Source organism: Cephus cinctus, unplaced genomic scaffold (assembly GCF_000341935.2).
Source record: "Cephus cinctus unplaced genomic scaffold, Ccin1 Ccin1_scaffold0093, whole genome shotgun sequence".
Lineage (NCBI taxonomy): Eukaryota > Metazoa > Arthropoda > Insecta > Hymenoptera > Cephidae > Cephus > Cephus cinctus.
The window spans coordinates 365,239-384,761 of NW_014332832.1; the positions used below are offsets into that span (position 1 = coordinate 365,239).

Genomic DNA, 19,523 nt, shown 5'->3' on the forward strand with positions numbered 1-19,523 from the left:
TCGAAAGATGTACTGGACCAATGAACAATACAAATGGACAAGGGAAAGGCAGACGAAGATCCTGGGGTAAGTCTTTTTCTTTTTTCCTTTTTTTTCTACTCACCATAATCATTTATGTAAGCGGCCATGCTGAAAGCCATAAATTTGCTATACTCAGCGGATACCGGAAGTATAGCATAGATCTGATTTATATTTATGCGAGATTTTGGTGATGCATTCCGAAAGTGTTCCCATGCTGCGCGGTAGTGTCTGACTATATTTCCAGCTATTCTTGTTTCCGAGTGATCAACCACAGATTCCGCTGTGTACTAAATAATTTTTCCTCGTCCACGCGAGTCTTCTGGATTTTGCCAATTTCGCGTTGATAGCGCGCTGACGAGAGAAGAACATTGTGGACTCTCTATTAAAATACATATTTATATATATTATATTAATGCATATAATACATATTATATTAACATTACAAAAATGGAGGTGATACACGAATGTCAGCTCCAGTCGCAAGTACATAAAAGTCCATCGCACTTTTATAAAATCTCTTAAAAATGATTAAACAATAGGCTTTTTCAATAGCTCTCGAGAAGTTCTACAGTTCCTGATAGGTGTCAACAATCGTTCTGCTACGCAACGTCGGTAAAATATGTATTAAATATGCTTGTGGCATCATATGCTTCAGTGCAGACAGACATGAGTTGCTTGCTTTTGTCATATTAAACTTACCGAGCTTACACTGTGCGATCGAATTTAGGATTGCAAAGAAAAAAAGTATTTAGGCTATATCCGATGAGTTGTCTCGTTCTAAGTGTTGCTTTGGGAACCAGCGATAAGTAGCGGAGGACTCTGCCCGCCAGGCTACCCGTTCGTGATCACGTTCAGCTCGGCTACGACGGGATATGCATTATCGACGGAGGCGATGATCACAAAATTCTATTCCCGGACTCGCCGCTTTAGCGCCATATTTTTGGTATCGCCTAAAACCGTAGCGTTGTGCATCTCCCTACTGATCTCTGTATTCGGATACATTCGGATGTCTTCGAATATTCATCTTCATACTTCTCAGCGATTACACACCTACACCAATATGGATTAAATTTTAATATTTAGAATTTCTGCTATGATATAGTTCATGATTAGATCTCGAATTTGAAAGGACTCCCTATTCAGATTTTAATATAATCCAATATAGTACATGACGTGTACGATCAGGCTGGGTCAAAGGTTGATAGAAGCAAATTGCCGTCAATAACAATCCCAGTGCATAGTCGCAAAGTTTTCTTCAGATCAAAATATAGCTAAACAATATTAAGAAATAATAGCAACGCACTTTAATAGTAATGTACAACAATAAGGAATATACTGTAGCGCAATGTCGTAGTAAGTAATCTTCTATTGAAAATCCTGCACTGTATGCTTTTACATTACCAAATGAACATGTTAGGTAAGAATTTAAGGAGAAATTCGAATGCAATGAGTCATGCAAGTGCGTTGGAAGATTACTTCTTCGCCATTCTTCACCATCGTTGAAATAAGATTTTTTAAAGCCATTCAACACATTACACCACATATAAGTAGTACAACAAAGTCCTTTACAAATCAATCTGAACCATTATTACATTCTCTTTTATTGCGCTATTGGTTATCATTCACCATTACGTATGATTCATATTGAGTCAGAACTTCCACGTTATCTTACATTTTGTGGCGGCAGCATTGACTTTCTAATGGGGGTAAGTGACTGTCATCTTGCGAGACAGAGAGGCGCAAAATAATACAACAGAATAACAATTATCGAGACTGCGCCTATGTCGTTATAACTACTCGCAAAAGTACCAATACATATTTACGATATTCTTTTCCACCTCTTGCTTTTTCTTATTTTCTTTTTTGCGGTATCCGACTCTGCATTCGACTATATTAAGAGTCGCAGCAAACGTATGTGTCAGACGCGCGCACACAAGCGGCGACTATTATGTACTTTGGTACTGCGAAATTCATTAATTTAAAGTCAATTTAACTTAACGTGCCTCGCACCAGAAGGTCCTGATGTACGTCAATCAGTTTTCTTGGATGACTCCTCCTTCGTGCTGCTGTCTAGCAGTGCTTTTTGCTCGGAGTCGATTGACAGCTGACCCTCCATCTCGCCAGAAAAGCCAAACTCATTGACTCGGCTGTGATCGGTTTTGTAAATCCAGCGCTGATACAGGAATATGAAGAAAACAATGTCATCTCGGAAACATCCTAATCTGTAGAGTGTGGGCATCTTTATGACGAAAGCAAAGATGTCGTCGATGAACGTATTCAGGAATTTGTAGGACATCATGCGCCAGGGTAGATGCGCGACGCTCTTCAATTTGTAGTTGATAAAGAGTTGCGGCGTCATCATGATAAAACCGAACGTTAATAAAAATCCATAGAGCATATTCAGTACCCAGGAGTACCATCCCTTGTGCTCCAGGTACATCAAGGAGTAGATGGCATATCCTCCCAGAAGAGGATACAAGGCCCAGGATAGATACTTGAAGGCCAGTCTATCGTACTCCTTTGTGGAAGACTCTACGTACGATCCCTTATCGTGGAAGGTTATTCTAGGAAAGACTTTGAGAATCCGGGATTCTCTGTTTATGCTGATGTCTACTACTTTGTTGATTTTCCATATTTCAATACAGAGTCCAACAGCGCAGCTAATTCTAACGACGGTGTTAGTCTCATTGTCCAGGACGTAAAGAAGTACAACTAATGATTGGAAAACGTTGAAGAAAACAGATCGGACTGATAATCCTTCCAGGGACTTACGATTGTTCCAAAACTGGATATCTGTAATAAGGGAAAGAAAATACCATCATAGTGATACATGGAATCTTAGTTACATTACGTGTTTCATGTTATATGATTGTTTCTGCGAGGAGACACGATGTTATCTTTTTAGATGTTCATGTGAATAAACAACAGTAGCCGTAATATTGCTGCGCAGGTATCAATCATATTTTATGCTTACTCAGACGTTATTTGCTTTTTATGGTTATATAAGACATCTCGAGACATCTCTCGAGTTTCTTCAGGAGAAAAGAATGACTAAAATAAGTAGATGTTGTCTTACCGTTTTTAAAGGCTAAGAGCTCAAAAACACTGTGCAGAATTGAAACAGCCATAGTCAGACCCAATAGATAGGGATTAGTCTCGAGAAGTGTCTCCTTCAGAGTATCTTGATCGTTGTCCTCTTCCTCATTTGTATCTGATGATGTAAAACATGTACACCAAATTACTATCTTAGTCTATTTGATTTTCAAACAGTTCGATAAATTTCGTTTCTTACCCATGAAAGATGGCATCCATTTATTTCTCATCGATTGAGCAGAATAAAGTTGCCACTTGAATAAGGACAGTGGTTGATAAGTCAAACGAAGTTCAAGTTCCTCAATGGTGTCGTTCAATGGCTGATAATCCCTTTGCATATTCCAGAAGTCATTCAGGTAGATAACGGGTTTGTATTGCATACCGCCAGGTAAAAAATAGATATCTGATGAAAAATATGTTGATTAATTCATGGATTAATCTCATTGAGTGATTGAACTTGCAATTTACTTACGTTCATCTAATGGAGGTGGTACTTGACCCTGCACCCAAGCAGTCTGATCCGTTATCATATTAACTGTTAAATTAGGATGCCAATGTGATACGATTTCTTGATCCATTATTTCAGCTTTCTAAAATATAAACCAACCGAATGAGCACTAGTTACTAATCACTATGATAATAATACTTGTAAGATTACATTAGATCGTACCTTGATTTCCAATTCAGTTGCCGTTGTTTGACCAGTCAATAAGTTATGTTTCTTCTGGTACCTAATTCTTTTGAATTTATTTAACATTTTCTTCGAATAAGACATCTCGTCCCCTGCATAGACTCCTTTACCAGCACTTGGATCTGGTAAACGTCCACTTTTAGTGGCATAAATATGAATATATATCGAACCATTTTGCTTGAGCTGGTTGGATGGCCTGAATTTATGCTTAAATACCCTACTACCATCTTGATTTGGGCCACTGTACCAATCTCCATAAATTAAACTATGTTCCGACCATACCAGTGCATTTGGATCTTTGAAATCTTTGAACGTTTCACTCTCGGAGAGATACACATACAGATCAAAAAGTGTTCCATTCTCAAATATATTTGATGCGGGTACACGTGGCACACCACCGGAGACAGGAGCTTGAGAAGTGGTGTCAGTTGATGGTCGTCTCAGGAATGAACTGATGAAGTAAATGAAAAGAGCCCGAATTATCATAGACTTAGCAAAGGCAAAAAAGGACTCCAAGCGTGTCGGTTGGTATTTCTTCCTCTCCTCGTCGATCTCGGCATTGATCTGTAATCACATGACACAATTAATTAATTCGTAAAATCTTATGGGACTTCCAAAGAATCATGCTCCATAATGCAAAAATGCAACAAAACGCATAATTCATGATGAAGCTACAAGAAAACACAATTAGAATCGTCAAGATGTAATGATACAATGTTATAAAAATATAACAAAACGAGACACAGGATTTTAGTTTTGTCTGCGACAGTAATGTCGCAGACGAATTTACGAATTCGATACGTAGCCTTGGCGCTTAGAAATACAAATTATTAATTCATACGGAATATATAATAATTATTGACGCACGTCTCTTTCACCGGTAGAGTCCTCAGCCGCAACTAATTCTCCATTTCCCTGATGATTTTCCCCAATACGTGCCTCATTCTCTTGAGAATTGCGAGCAACGGCATTCTCCTCGTTCGCCATCTTCGCTTCTCGTGAGTACACTAAACACTGATAAGAACAAAAAGAAATGTATTCGAGTACGGCCACCTAAGCGGAAATGCCGGAAGTGACGACACCGCACTGGAAATAGTCAGCCGCTTTCGAAAACGCAAGTCACTCATATGTACTCGCAACTGAATTGTATAATATAAAAAATCTTCTTCGCTTTTTTAGAAAATATTTTACAGTGTTTTAACTATTGAACTATAACTATCGTACACGTCATTATCATTAATCAATGATCAAACCTGCAATATACCGAATTTCAAATGGTAGTCATATTCCTATAATATAAAGCCATAAGAACGATGGTGAAGACGAAATATATCAAATGTACGTAACGTTATATACAATACTATAATGGATGCATATATTATATAATATATTATTCATTTATATCATTTTAATTGTATTTTCAAAATTTCCTATAACGTCTTCGCTACCCTTTTATATTACTACTGCTTCTCCTACTCAATTATGGTTTAATGTGAGCTACATTTAACAATAATTTATATAGAAAACAAATTAGTGTGTACTTCGTGTTGATTTAAAAACCGTTGTGAATGGCATTCTCTAACCAAAGCCATCCCTAATAGGAAAGTGCTCTTGTAACAGTGCCTAAAGCTCAGCTGATAACAATGCCCGGAATCTGAAGTATCATTACCCGGAGTTTGACTGTACGTTACGCAGTTTGAGCTTAGGTTCTTAGTCGGTAGATAGCGCCAGGATACACGTTTAAAATAATGATTTATGAAGGGTATGACAATTAATTGATTATTATATATTATATAATTACTAAGATTAAAGATTGAAAAAATATTTTGTAATTAAATCATGATTCCTCAATATTTTCTAAACATACGTTTTATACAAATGTAACGTCATTGATCAATTCTGATGCACCTGTTGATTCTGTTTCGTTCTATACGATTTCTTATTTTCTACGTATCCAAGGAAACACGAATATATCGAGCAAATGTACTTTCCTTAGAATCTCATCGGAGGATTGTCAAGAAAGTTGAAACGTGCGTGGTCAAGCTACAATACGTTTTTAGAGAAAGTTATTTTTTACAAGAATTTTTTATGGCGTTGGAATTGCGCCTGACTGGTTGATCATCCTAACTTCAAGCGTGGTTTTTTCAAGTCTAATTTCAACAGTAAACTGGGTTACTTTTCCCAATTTAAAAACGTTGCTTTCTAGACAATATTTCATAATACAATGAAACGTCCACCATTGTTACCGTGCTTACCAGGATATAATTTTGATAGCAAGGTAAGGTAAAATATCAAAAATTCCCCAAAAAATTGTACAGTGTTTTAAAAACGAAAACCTCTTCAGATCGGTCAGACAAAATTTAACAGGTCACAACAATTTGACAAAATTCACGATGGCGTGTATTATCTTTCCGAAAAATTGAAATCAGGCATTGGCGGTGAATCGTCGCCATTTACACGTCCTAGTCGTTATCCATCCATATATCCTCGTGGGGAAGATCAGGTTCTTCCGCCATGGTTAGCCTTTGATGGTCAGGTATAGTAAACGTTAAAAAATATGTATTCCATTATTTGTCTATGTGCTAATAGTCCCAGTGATGAAATCTACCAGATATTTTTCGAATTTCTTTCAGAGATTGATGTTTAAGGCTTACTTTCAAGAAACTGTTCAAGAGCGATGGGAAGCCTCGTTCCAAATTCGTGTAGTAACAATCAGCTTCTTTTTGGAAGACGGAACAATCAAAGTTTCTGAACCGGCAGTGGACAATAGCGGCTTAGAGCAAGGTTTAACGGTGCATTATACTGAAAGAATAATATAAAATTTTTTCAAAATTTTACAACAAATAAATTTCAAAAAATTCTTTTTATTTTGTTATTAGGCGTGTTGATACGTCGACAAAGAATACCAATGCCTGATCCAGTTCGATATCGGTTTTACGATATTTTGGATCTAAATGTGGGGAAAGAACCCGAATTTTTTGGAAGAGTTTACAAAATTGTAGACTGTGACAAGTTCACTAGAAGATTTTTGAACCGTATAGGAATACCTGTACCTGATCCCATAGACATTCCAACAGATCCGTACATAGAACGACGCAAGACCGTAGGTGTTTTGTGATTAGGAAAAAATGTACCGTTAGTAATTATTTTGAATTTCAGGAAATTTTTCCAAAAAAACCTAATCGTAAAATCGACAGTTTGGGAAAGTTTTTAAAATTTGACAGAAAAATTCTTCGATTTTATGGCTATTGGGATGATACTGAAAGTGAACATGGTGTCATTCATGATCTTGAAATTCATTATTACTTAGCCGATGACACCATTGAAATTAAGGAACATGTTCCTCCGAATTCCGGCAGAGACACTGGATTCATGTTTCTCCGTCGAATGAAGATACCAAAAGTAATAATATTTTATTTATCAAAATATTCATAGTTAGTCGAAAAAATTTTTATTTAATCGAACGAGCGTAGTTTTTCTCCAGAATTGAACCAATTGGTGCCGAAGATCCTTTCACCATGTTAAATGTCCTTGGGGAAAATAATTCCAAGAGTTATTACGTAGTCGACCCTTTGGATACAGGACGACTTTCTAGAGACTATTACAAAGACAATGATTTAATAATTGGTGCTCAAATCAGTGTGTTTGGTAGAAAAGTAGTTATTACCGATCTCGATGATTTTACCAAAAAATATTATAGGTACGTTTATGCGGATATATGAAAGTAATTAATAATTCTATTATAAATTTTTTTTTTCATAATTAATTTTTTAAGTCAAAAATACGGCTTGGACGACTTTACTCCATTGGAACGTGCAGATGTAAAAAAAGACAAGACCACGTGTTACAGTGTTGAAAAAATCATTCCTCCTTATAATGGTTTTGGATCATACGATGATTCTCTTGGAAATTGTTTTACAGTCACACCTCAGGCACCCAAAGTAGATTTCGTAAAATTCTACTATCATGACAAGTTTGTAACGACTTAAAATTTCCAATTGAAAATTTCATTATACAGAAGTGTATTTAAGAAAATTTATTTTTTTTCATCCAGACAAGGATTTGACAGTCACGTGCTCAGATTTCGGGCAAAAATGATATCAAATATACCTGAGAATTCGGAACGTCATTTTATCATCAGAGTTTATCTAATGGATGACACCGTGTCAGTTTTTGAACTGGCACCCAGGAATTCTGGTAAAATTATTTTCGAGCGGTTTTTTTATGACCATTATATCTTTACCAAAAATTTATGTTCCCAAATTATTTAGGCTTCAAGAGGTGTCTTTTCCAAAAAAGAATGCCGGTAATGTTGCCGGGTCAAAATATTTACACAAATAAAAAACCAAAGTACTACGTACCTTCGGACTTTTATGTCGGCGCAAGAGTGAATCTTTGTGGTTTTCATTTTCAATTGACATCAGCTGACATATACGCACTCCGTTACATGGAATTGCACTGTGACAAGGTAAAATCCTATAATCACAATATATTCACCATTAAGTATTAAAAAAAAAAAATTAACCGCTATTTCTCAGTTTCCAAAATCGAATATCAAATTGATTATGGAGAAATTACGAAAAGCCCTCAAGCCGATATACAAAGATTTCATACGCGATTATAGTCCAGCACCAATGGAAGGAGACATGCAAATTTGGGAATACAAAAAATTAAGGTGACTTAAAAATAATAAATTTGTCTCGATTTATATAATCAATTAAATAAATACTTAATTAAAATAGGGAAGCCTTATGCAAGTACCTTGGCGATAACATAACCGAGCAAGAAATGATAACGATTGCCCGTCATTATTCGTCCCATGAAAAAAAAGATTTTTATTCACGCGAATACGTAAGGTAATTTTCCAAAACATTTTTCTTCTCAATATTCATCGTAATTTACACACCTACACTCCTGCAATTGTCCTCTTTTCACTATCCATACTACTTTAACGTACAGACGTCTCGTGCATACGGAGCTTACTCGGTTTCTTTGGGACGACTTGGATCGACTTACCGAAGCTATTCACCATTGGGATAGGTCAAGATCTGGATATTTACCACGTTCGGAGCTCTACACGATTCTTCGTGGCTGTCGAATACCCATAGACATTGAGCTTCTGAATTCGATGTTGGATCAGTATGTAAAATTTAGAATGCACTATCATAAAATAACAATAAAAATCAGAGAAGATTAGATATTTTAAAAATTAAACATTTTTTACAAATAAAATTACATTTTTTTATTCACGCAGCCTCCACAAGAATAACGAAGGACTAATCGACTGTTGCGATTTATTGAGATTTATGAATACTAAAATTGATCCTGTCACTCCAGTGCTTCCAGTCAATGTCAAGGTACACACTCCCTTTTTTTACATACACATATAATTCAAAAACATTAAATTCAATTTTTTTTTTGGTCAGACTGCATTATGGTGGGCTTCGGAAAAAGAACCAGATTGTGGTGCTGGGATGGATTGGTGTACATTCTTAAAGGATCTGGATCTAAAGGACGACGAAAACGATGAAAGTTTCACGTCAGCATATAATGCCTCTGAAGTAAAGGAAAAGTAAAAGAAACCTATAATCAATGATTTGTCAATGAACTTTTATTGTACGTATACATACATCAAATACACCAAAGTCCTATTTACATGGAACTAACACGCTTTCTAGTCCTACGGCTGATAAATAGAATACATAAAGTAATGCACAATGAATAAATACGTGAGTACAGTTATAAATAATATGACGCCACTTGCCGTTGGCTTACCATTATTGAGCCAATAATAATAATAATTCTTACTAAAAATTAACACCAGAGTCATTTGTCAGCTCTAATCATATAAGAAACAAAATCCTATTTTCCTCACTGTAACAATCTCAAATATTAATTTCCACCGAGAGTAATCTCATTTTACTTGATATTGTCGTTAACGAGGGTAACTAAAAGGACAATAATTATAATCAAATTTAATTATCATTGAATAAAATGCATCAGTTACACTCATAAGTCTTGACGATACTGCGACATGTTTTGCATTTAACGTAACAGCAGCTGATATACTTGCATTCGCATCTTTCGAGAATCTCTTCGGTCTTAGTAACGTGTCCACGGCCACAGCAAAGATATTCGCAGCCTTCGTAGCCAGAACTGCTGCCATTGCATTGTCTGTAAAACAAAAGGAACGGAAGTGACATTCAAATTTCGCGGTTATTTATTCGATCCTCGATATTAATCGAATGCGACTCTTAGAAGTCATTTACTTCGAGGCAGTCGGTCGGGAGATAAATCTGGTAAGGATTGACGCAACGCGACAGGACGTACGATTCAAAAGTTCCAAATTACAGATCGTTACAAAAGTCCGTGAATAATTGCGCCGGGCCCCATCGTAATGAACGGGACACGCCTACGGGATAACTTCGTATGAGGTTATGATTACAGGTTAGCCCTGGTTGGGACTCGAGTAAGAGTCTACTCGTAAATCGGACGTTTATCGCCATGGGCGTATCGACAAGCTCCTAAATCCAATTGGCAATCTCGTGCCACTAAAGAACCCAAATAGCCGTGAGTTGGGTGACTAAAGGTCGAAAGTTTTCCGTATGAAAAATGGAGACAGAGACACGAATAAGAGGAGTAATGACAAATAAGGATGGAAAGAAGGTAACCTATTAAGAAAAAAAAAAAAAAAAAAAAAAAAAAAAAAAAAAAAAAAAAAAAAAAAAAAAAAAAAAAAAAAATTCCTTTTTTTACATTATCCGAAGAACGTTACTCTAGTGTAATTTGGGTTTAGCCGTGCATAATAACCATAGGAGAAAATGCATGACGAATGCAATCAAGGATTAACCTTACCGATTGTCGAAATAATCATCGCCTTCACCTCTAAGATTAGAATCGGTTTTCAAATCGTCTGACGGTTCCCGCCCAAATATTTAACACGTGTATAAATAATTTTTTTTAATTTCAGACTATCTTTTTTCGTGAGTTGGATTTATTTATTTTTTTCTATACCTTCTTTCCGAGTAAGTATATCCAACTGATTTTTTTTTTTTCTAATATAACGAGTAATAATGTCTCTTATTTATCAAGATAAATATTGCGCGTTTATCAGGGATGCGAGATTGAAATGAAAAATGTGTAAGTTAAATGGCGACAGGTTTGGAAAACGGGTTTTTCATTCTCTTGTACTCCTTTTTTTTTTCCTTCTTTCTTTTCTCCTACCCCACCCTATTGCCCACGTGTCTCCGTTCCAAGGAGAACAAAAACGCAGACTGTCCGCTTCTCTCTTATAATTACGTTCACCCTCGCATAAATAAAGCGATATCGTCTCGGCAAGTAGATAACGAACGAACCGGCCATCGGAATTCGTCCTGTGTGGTTGGTATATCGATATATGCAAATCGGTTTACACCTCGGCACACATGCTCCGCCATGGAATTAACATAAAAGTGATCGTGAACATTTCGAGTATTAGAGACGGTCAGGACCGGTGAGCATAAATTGTTTTTCCATTGTTTTCCAGTACCACGAATTTAAACAGTACGATAAAGATAGTACACGGACTTTAATTTTCGATAATAATAACAACACAGGTATATAAAAAATCCGTGTTATTTTCCAGATATACGAAAAATAGTAAACTTATTATTTTTCTTCATTTTTTTTTTAAAATTAGCACGCAACCCCATTCGCTCTTTTTTTTTGCGTAGTGAAAGATTCAGTCGCGAAGGGTAACTTCGCTTTTTTACGGCAGCTCGTCCTTTCGTTACGAGCCGTCGGTCGAATGGGCCATTAGCGACATCGTAAAGGACTCTTTACGATCCAATCGGCGCGCAGGAAATGGAAAGACGTATTCCTCACTCTTAATTGTATTCTCTCGCTATAAGAATTTACAGATAGCTGGTATTAATTAATTAAAAGTCAGTATTACCAACTGCCGAGAAAACGTCTTTCGGAACATAATGTTGATGATCTGTGTGAAACATTTTCTTGAATTACAGATTTCCTTTTTATTTGCATAATTTATATATTATACAAGTAATGAGATATAGCGAGGTATAAATGAAAAGTTTAAGTAGAATAAAATAAAAGAAAAATTACTCACCTGCCAATGGTACCCAGACTGCCACGATTTTTATCCGGCGAACAATAATCCGGACTCTTGGTAGTGTAAAGGAGATTATCGTGATGATATAGTGGCGGAAGTCGACCACCAGATCTGGGCCTGACTTCCGCCGCAGTAGCGTACCTACGAAGGAGTCTGGCGCCAGCCACAGCAGGTCCCGAGGAACCCAGACCTCTCCAGCACGTACGAACGCTGCAGGATCCCGAAACGCCATGGCACTTGCATTCAAGGCTCAATGATTGTTCCACGGCCTTAAATTGTTGTGATTAATTGACATAAGAAACCTTACGAAAGTCGAATACCGTGTACAATGATTATTTAGATTTTTTTATTAATCAAGATAAATATTGACCCTTCTTCCTGCACGGTGATTGTGCATGTTGACTGCATGTAAGAATTTGCCGGTAGAGCCAAAAGCTGGCGGGCTCGCACCCTGGAGGAAGCGTTTTGCTATTCTGGAGGCAGATCGAACGTCATCGCCACAGCCACCCCACTTGAATGAACTCCTCGAAGCCAAACCACCGAAGGTGATCGAGGAGGCTGAGAATGCAGAGGTCAATGCCGATGGTGATGGTGGCTCTCGTCTTGGTGGTGTCGCACAGGAACAGGATGCCAGACTACCTAGTGCGCAACCACGTGCTAAACGCCAAACAGCTGCGGCTGCTGACATTGCGTATACAAATGCCTGTTCTCTGGTTCCTATTGGTAACAATTATTTTTTTCATTTAAAACTTATTCTCTTGTCTACCTGACGGAGTTTATTGAATGTTTTTTTTTTTTTTTTTTTCGAAAATCTGATCTAATTAATTCATTTGGCAAGAACGACGAAGAAGCCAATATACGTATGACGAAGAGACACGCGCATCTCTGTGGTTCGGTAAATGCGACTAATTAGAAGTTTCCTCTTGGGGTCTTCCCATTCATCTGACCGACGTCAAAGGACCAGCCTTAATATCATCCTCATGAATACGACCGACCATCTCTGCCTCTTAATTATGAAGATGGTGTATATATGAACGTATGCGAAATGAGAAGTGTCTATGGAATTTTGGAGGGAAACAAAAAAATTAAACTACGATTCATGCCGATCGGATACGATAATTAAATATTTTTCGAGCTCGTTAAACGTACCGATAACTTATCCGTGAAAAATTGTTAAAAAATGGATTTTTGGAATATTCATCTTTTTTAATTGAGGAACGTAATTGAAAATTAAAAAAAAAAATACCCGTAAGAAGTTCAGGAGTGTAATCAGGAGCTCGTTCGATATTGCTGCAATTCCATCGGCGATTCCGGAAGGAGTGCTGACATACTGCGGAAGTATCTATGGCAGCTTGGACCAAACTGGGCATCACTTCCGGTGCCGCTCTGCAGGCCCTAGCCTGCTTCCGTTCGAGAATCCCAGCACTTCGCAAACCCGTGCAAGCTTCTCTGGTCCATGGTTGCTGAATTTCGTTGCTGCTGTGGCCGAGAGCCCTGTGTATAAAAAATTTTTTTTTCTGACGTCATCTTGCAACAGACGGAAGATGCTGTGAAAATTCTTTGGTACATAGTCTCCGTTAAAAGCTTCGCTTCTCTAAAGAATTCGTAAAATGAGGAAAAATGTCTATTCGTAGGACGAAGGGGCGTACAGGTCCGTAAATCAAGGGTTGAATTTCGAGAATTACAGGGCGCTTAGGCCGATCCGGCCTCGCGAGGTTATGGCCCGTAATTACGAACACCTGAAAATCCAAATGGCCCGACTCACGTCTAGACGTATAACTGCCAAGGCAATGGCTGCACTACCAACCCCTTTCGAGGCCCGAACCTCAGAATTACCCTATCAACGGCCCATAGTACTCGCATAACCATTTTCCACCCCTTTCTACTCTTTACGCAACGAACCTCATTTCCACGGTCATTTGACCTCCTATCCCACCGTCTGCCCTTTAACAATTTTGGGATCGTACCAATATTTCATTTTCAATTCATTAAACTCTATCGGAACCTAACCCAATCTGGTATCAGATAAAATAAAAGTAAACCAGTGACAAAATTAAATCTCGATTCAATGTTGAATATGAAAAAATTTATAAGAAAATTATTAAAAAATTTTTATCATCATCCATAGCACCAAAGCCACGCTACTTTAATATATACTTTGTATGCTCGCTATAAATTAACTAAACATTGTAGACTATAGATCTTAAGGAGCAAACCCGTACAAGATAATTCCTATGAAAATGCCAGGAACATAAACTGTCTGATGGTTGGTTCTTGTGACGACGGCGATTGTGACGGTACCTTAAGTCGTGGGTCGGCATGACTTTTCGAAATGAGTTTTGATTTGTAAACCGTATAAAGCGCACTGTTTATGCCGTCGATAACGGCCCTCGTTTGGTCTCGCCTACGAAGAAATGGCCACGCGATGCTAATGCTACCTAAGACACACGTCTGTACCCATGGCTGACCTCTCACGTGTACATACGAGTACGTACCAGAGTACCTACGTGAATGACGCTTTTAAATCAATGCCGCTAACTACGACCGCCCATTGATTTACAACCGGAATTGCGAAATTGCCACGTACGATTATTATTAATACGAACCCTCTTTATCTCTGCCCACGCGTTATTGCGCGTACGATATCCGTATCTATCTTCTGCACGCCGCTACTATTTATCGTGCCGACCATTATTATATTTATGCATTTCTATCATCGATACCATAATGACGATTGATCGGTACCATTTCCTCATTCTTTACGTCATATTAAATATTAATTGCGATAGATTGCCCTCGCTGGCAATTCTTCCACTCGTATGCTTATTATTATTTACAATAACACTTATCGTCATATTTTCTTATATCGTTTAACATATATCAATTTTATGTCGACGATAGAGTCATTGCGTTTATTATCAATGATATCATTTATAATAGAATCGTACGTCTCTTGCTTATTGAAATCACTGTTATTTTGGTTATCCGTTAAAATAATTTTTTTTATGGATTTCGTTATTATCCAATTTTTCATTTATTTATCAATTAACGATATTCAATTTTCGTTATGTCTTGAATATTTATTTCACGCGTGTCGTCGTTAGATGCTAATTTGGCAGTTTTGAAATATTATGGCGATTGGCATACGACTATGCTACGTGGGTATCGTCTTGTTTATGTTGCAGGTGGAAACAGCTGTTTGACGCTAATGCGATATTACAATGAGTAAACGTATATTGTGTTACGTTACACCAAAGGGATTATGCGCGTGATCGTGATTTATTTAACGTCGGAATTGTGAAATTGGCACGGACGATTAATAGCAACGAATCCGGCCACTTGCGACCCACTTCACCCATTTATCACGGTCCTCCCGTTTCCATCGATCGTCATTAATCGATCGTCAGGTTTACGGGCGAATAAAACAATTTAATATCCATAATGAAATATGAGTTTTCATTTAATTGAAAAAAAAAAAAAAATTATTAAATACGTTATGAGTATGAGAATTATACGTCGCGATTAAAAGTATCGATGAAATGATCAAATTTATTTTTCTACCCTTATACGATCCGGGCCGAGGGGTAAAAGTAACGAATGATTAATCGTTAATAAAATTAATACAAATTTGACAATAATATTTTTCTTCGCTTTAACGAAATTATCTTCATCCGTTTGTCATCCCTTTCTACCACCCCAAACTACCCCATCGACCATTTCTATCGCATTTGTTTTGCCGCCGAGAATGCACGGGCTAATCGCTGTTGATATTTCGAGGTCCATGAAGAGAATTTCCTCGGGGATGTTTTCCGGCACGAAAGGGACCAGAGGCCGGATGATGAATGGTGGAGTGATGGCAGTTTTGCGTGCAAACCGCCGAGACCAAAATACGAGAATATTAGGGGTTGTCCGATCTAACGTTCGTATATCCGTGGGGTAGTGGGTATGCGTGCTTACGTGCAAGCAGGTATCTGTATATAGGTATTAAAGCGTGAATGAGGAAAAGGAAGACAAGACGACGGGCGGCGGAATCTGGAGGAGAGAGAAGAAAAGAGAAACTAAGAGAAAGATTGAGAGGGCCGTGCATGCCACCGATCGTGATTTATAAAGGCTCGTACCGTGAAGACGCTAGTCCTACCCTTATTTTCTTTTTATATTTTTTGTTTTCTTACATTTTTCTCATTTCTCGGGGTTTTCACATTTTTTCCCCTAATTTATTTTCATTGCGATTAGTTAGCGCGGTACTCGTAACCATTGACATATTCTACGGCGCTTCGAATACAGTCGCAAGTTAATCCATGGAAAATGATAAAATAATTGATGAATTTTTTTTTTTATTCATCGTACATCCCATTAGCGATATTTATTATTCTCCAGTATTTTTCAGTGCATCGTTATTTTGGTATGAATATTTTTATCCGAGATTCACGTATACTCACGATATCTTCTATATGGACCAGTTGATCGGGTTAATAATTTTGTAACATATTCAAATGCACTTGGAAGCACGACTGGTAGTTATCGCGTACGTTTTTGGTTGTCTTTTTTTTTTCATTTTTCTTCCTTTTTTCTTGTCTAAACCTCATCGTCCCTGAGGGAGGGAGGATGATGAAGCGCTGCAGGATTATGATATAGGAGTCCGCTTTCCTCTTAGCCAACCCATTGCCTACCTATACTATTTGTTTCTCATTAACGGGCCTACATTAATCTTCCGCTGGACTTCGGCTATCTTCGTGTAAGAGCGTGAGAATTTTCTAAGAATGCTGTTCATTCGAGAAACTATATTACGAAGCAGCGCGGACAACTCGAAGTTTTGGATTTTATCATTTTCAACGATAGAATTTAGTGAACGTGACACAAGTCATTAAGAAATGAAATTGAAGTGGATGTTTTTTTTTTTCGATTACTTACAGCCACTTGATGCAGCAACCATTGTGAATTAGAAGGACGAACAGGAGAAGGCAGCACTTCGTTCTCCGCATGGTATCTGTCCTACGCTTCACATCCTTCTGAATATATCTGGTTGTATTGGTTTTTTGGATTTTCGATTTTTTAAGCACCGATTACAAAACGCACGTCATGAAATACAAGTTTCTTCGTCGAAAAAAACAAATTTTTCGAATTCATCTCCACCGGAAGGAGAATTCAAAAAATTCTGTAATAAATGAAATTATTTTAAGTTCACCGCACTGATTTTCTTTAAATTTCAAAAGACACTCGTTCTCGATAAACGTCTTAAAAAACACAAGAACATCCACTCACTTCTTCATTCATAGCCACAACACAAACTTCATCACTTCAGGGCGACTATCGCTACTATGCACAGTCACGCGAACTTCGCGTTCATTAAAATTAAACCTTTCTCCGCAGTGTGAAGCACAAATCGATCCTTGCTGTAAGTATCGTATGAATTTTTCAAAACGGAGACACCGATCAACAGCAATTAAATTAATAACCAAAAATATAAAAATTTAAAAAATTAATCAACGATCCAGTCATTAAGAGTAGCAAATAAAAAAAAAAGCAATTTTGAATTTTTCAGCAATTCAAAAAAAATTTCCAAAAGTCTCCTCAGTGCTTTCTTTGCAAATGTCCCGCAGCAGGACCAAGGATCCAAAAGTGGTCCCGTTTCAGACAAGCAAGGAAGTAAGCGATACCATGGAAGGAGCAAAGAATTAAAGAATATAAGGTTGGACTAAAAGGTAAATTGAATGAGGGTGTCGAGGATGGTAAAAATGTGCAGAAGTGGTGAAAATAATTTTTTGAGCTTGAAGCTGTGTCGGCGCGACGTGATTGGAGGAAGAGGAGGACTGCCGATGTGAAGTGCTCGCCGGCGAAGCACCTCAAGAATAAACTCGAGGTAGAGGCGGAGGTGATGCTAGTGGTGGAGGTGGAGGATGAGGAGACTCCCACGGACCCTTCCACCTCGCCCAAATCTCCAATAACTTTTACGTCAGTTGCCCACGTTCATTCAGCTTTCCAGATCCCATAACGAATATAGGACTCCGATTCGATAGTTATCTGAGCTTGCAGTAATTATCATTGCTATTATTATTATTATGAAATCTTACCTCATTGATTTTACTCAATCAAAGATTTAAGGTAAATAAGATTTTGTGGTATTTTTTTTTTTTAATTTTAAATTATAATATTTTGTTCATTATTTTTTTTTTTTATAACACACGAAGGTACAGCGGGTGATAATGGGGAAATGAAACGGATGCTCGAGTGGAATGGAATGAATGCATTCCAAGCAAAATTGTTCAAAGTTTAGGGCGTATCCTCAATGCCGACAAAAGCCGATCCGGTCGAGTCATTCATATCGATAATTAGCACGATCGCGCCTATAATACCACGGGGAGACTTCCTTTTGCCTTTTTTTCTACCTTTTTCGGTCTTTTCACGTCGTCCCGTCTTCACATCGAATTATACCTGTCTGAAAATTTCGAGGAACATCCTAAAGGATCTTTTCGTTCTGTTTTCGTTAACGGCTGAGAAGCGGATCGGGAGTGAAGAAATTATGAAAATTTTTAAAAATTATTTATACGATTGCGACAGTTTGAAACGATTTAGGAAAATTTTTCGTAAAATTCCAAATTATTCCATTTAATTTTTCTTTCTCTTTTACACGCTATTACGAAGGGACGATAATATATTTGGTCCCTGGAGTAATCTGTCAGGGGACATTCAAATGTGGCAGCAGCTGTGCGTTTCGGCTATTAAAAACGACTTAGCCCTTCCATGCATTTTTTTTTCTCTTCTCTTCATCTCTTTTCGTCCTATCCTCATCGAGTATACTTACACTCACTTACACGTGCTCGCTATAGCAAGCCCTTGGCAAAATATAGAGATTTGCCTAATGATCCGTGAGAGCTTCTCTTTGGTAGGAAAAAATAAACAACAAAGACATTTTTCATTTTTTTCTTTTTTTCACTTTTTTATGTATTTTTTTAACGTCGTATTATTTCCCTGTCGTAACAGCTGATTTTGAGGTTATCCTTCTACAGCTCTCTGCTGAAGAAATCATTTGAAATTTATAACTGTTTTCTTAAACGTCGTTTCTATGGGTTTCTTTTATTATTACCATACTGCTTGCTCCATAATAAACGATATTAAATGTCGGATTATTAAGATTTTAAGATTTGAGTTGGCGATACTCGCTCAGTCTAATTTATGATACAGACACAGTGGAGACTCATGATATTCCCATTAGAACGGCATCGAAAGCCGGCTAGGAGATTCGCGGATCTACATAATCCCCAAACAATGATGCCGGACAAAAACACTTGCGAAGGGATGAGCCGTCAAACATTCGCCATTTTATTGTCAAACCAGCAACTTCTTACTCGTTGATAGCAATTTTCTACCACTTATCTGCTAATCTCTGAAAGAAATTTAAAAGCTCCCCTCAAAGCATCTGTTAAAATTTAATATTTTATAAAATTAATTTTTAATTCATTCATTTTGTCTTATTAATTCAATATACACTGTGACGTGGCATTTCGATGCCATAGAAAAATGTCGGTTAAGCATCAAATGTTTCAGTTATAACATAGGTAGGGGAAGGTGAGGTAAATGTCATTAGAACAATTTGACAATTATTCTCTG

At 37.4% G+C, this 19,523-nt stretch overlaps 3 protein-coding genes across 8 annotated transcripts; 1 reads left to right on the forward strand and 2 right to left on the reverse strand.

Annotated features, from left to right (window-relative positions):
* LOC107273962 (EF-hand domain-containing family member C2) lies at window positions 1-9,405 on the forward strand. Of its 5 annotated transcripts, XM_025091372.1 has the most exons (15): window positions 5,021-5,143; window positions 5,802-6,083; window positions 6,150-6,341; window positions 6,439-6,589; window positions 6,685-6,908; window positions 6,965-7,207; window positions 7,279-7,505; window positions 7,581-7,778; window positions 7,860-8,002; window positions 8,077-8,273; window positions 8,344-8,480; window positions 8,548-8,661; window positions 8,765-8,944; window positions 9,060-9,162; window positions 9,232-9,405. In XM_025091372.1, the coding sequence occupies exons 2-15, from the start codon at window positions 6,030-6,032 to the stop codon at window positions 9,379-9,381; spliced, it is 2,313 nt and encodes a 770-aa protein (XP_024947140.1). In that variant the 5' UTR covers window positions 5,021-5,143; window positions 5,802-6,029; the 3' UTR covers window positions 9,382-9,405. The 5 variants fall into 5 exon arrangements, with proteins under 5 accessions (XP_024947143.1, XP_024947140.1, XP_024947134.1 ...); XM_025091366.1 differs by lacking the exon at window positions 5,021-5,143 and having other exon boundaries at window positions 5,721-6,083; XM_025091380.1 differs by lacking the exon at window positions 5,021-5,143 and having other exon boundaries at window positions 6,010-6,088.
* LOC107274384 (cleft lip and palate transmembrane protein 1 homolog) lies at window positions 1,260-4,894 on the reverse strand. 2 transcript variants are annotated; one of them, XM_015753475.2, is made up of 6 exons: window positions 4,673-4,894; window positions 3,785-4,369; window positions 3,587-3,704; window positions 3,314-3,517; window positions 3,098-3,232; window positions 1,260-2,814 (listed from the first exon to the last, which is right to left on the reverse strand). In XM_015753475.2, exons 1-6 carry the CDS (start codon window positions 4,790-4,792, stop codon window positions 2,051-2,053), a joined length of 1,926 nt encoding a protein of 641 aa, XP_015608961.1. In that variant the 5' UTR covers window positions 4,793-4,894; the 3' UTR covers window positions 1,260-2,050. The 2 variants fall into 2 exon arrangements, with proteins under 2 accessions (XP_015608961.1, XP_024947156.1); XM_025091388.1 differs by having other exon boundaries at window positions 4,745-4,872.
* Window positions 9,406-9,765: 360 nt separating the features above from the next.
* LOC107273974 (protein Wnt-11b-1-like) lies at window positions 9,766-17,408 on the reverse strand. The gene is made up of 6 exons (XM_015752684.2): window positions 17,178-17,408; window positions 16,827-17,070; window positions 13,162-13,409; window positions 12,286-12,632; window positions 11,913-12,184; window positions 9,766-9,979 (listed from the first exon to the last, which is right to left on the reverse strand). Exons 2-6 carry the CDS (start codon window positions 16,895-16,897, stop codon window positions 9,805-9,807), a joined length of 1,113 nt encoding a protein of 370 aa, XP_015608170.1. The 5' UTR covers window positions 16,898-17,070; window positions 17,178-17,408; the 3' UTR covers window positions 9,766-9,804.
* Between the last annotated feature and the right edge of the window lie 2,115 nt (window positions 17,409-19,523).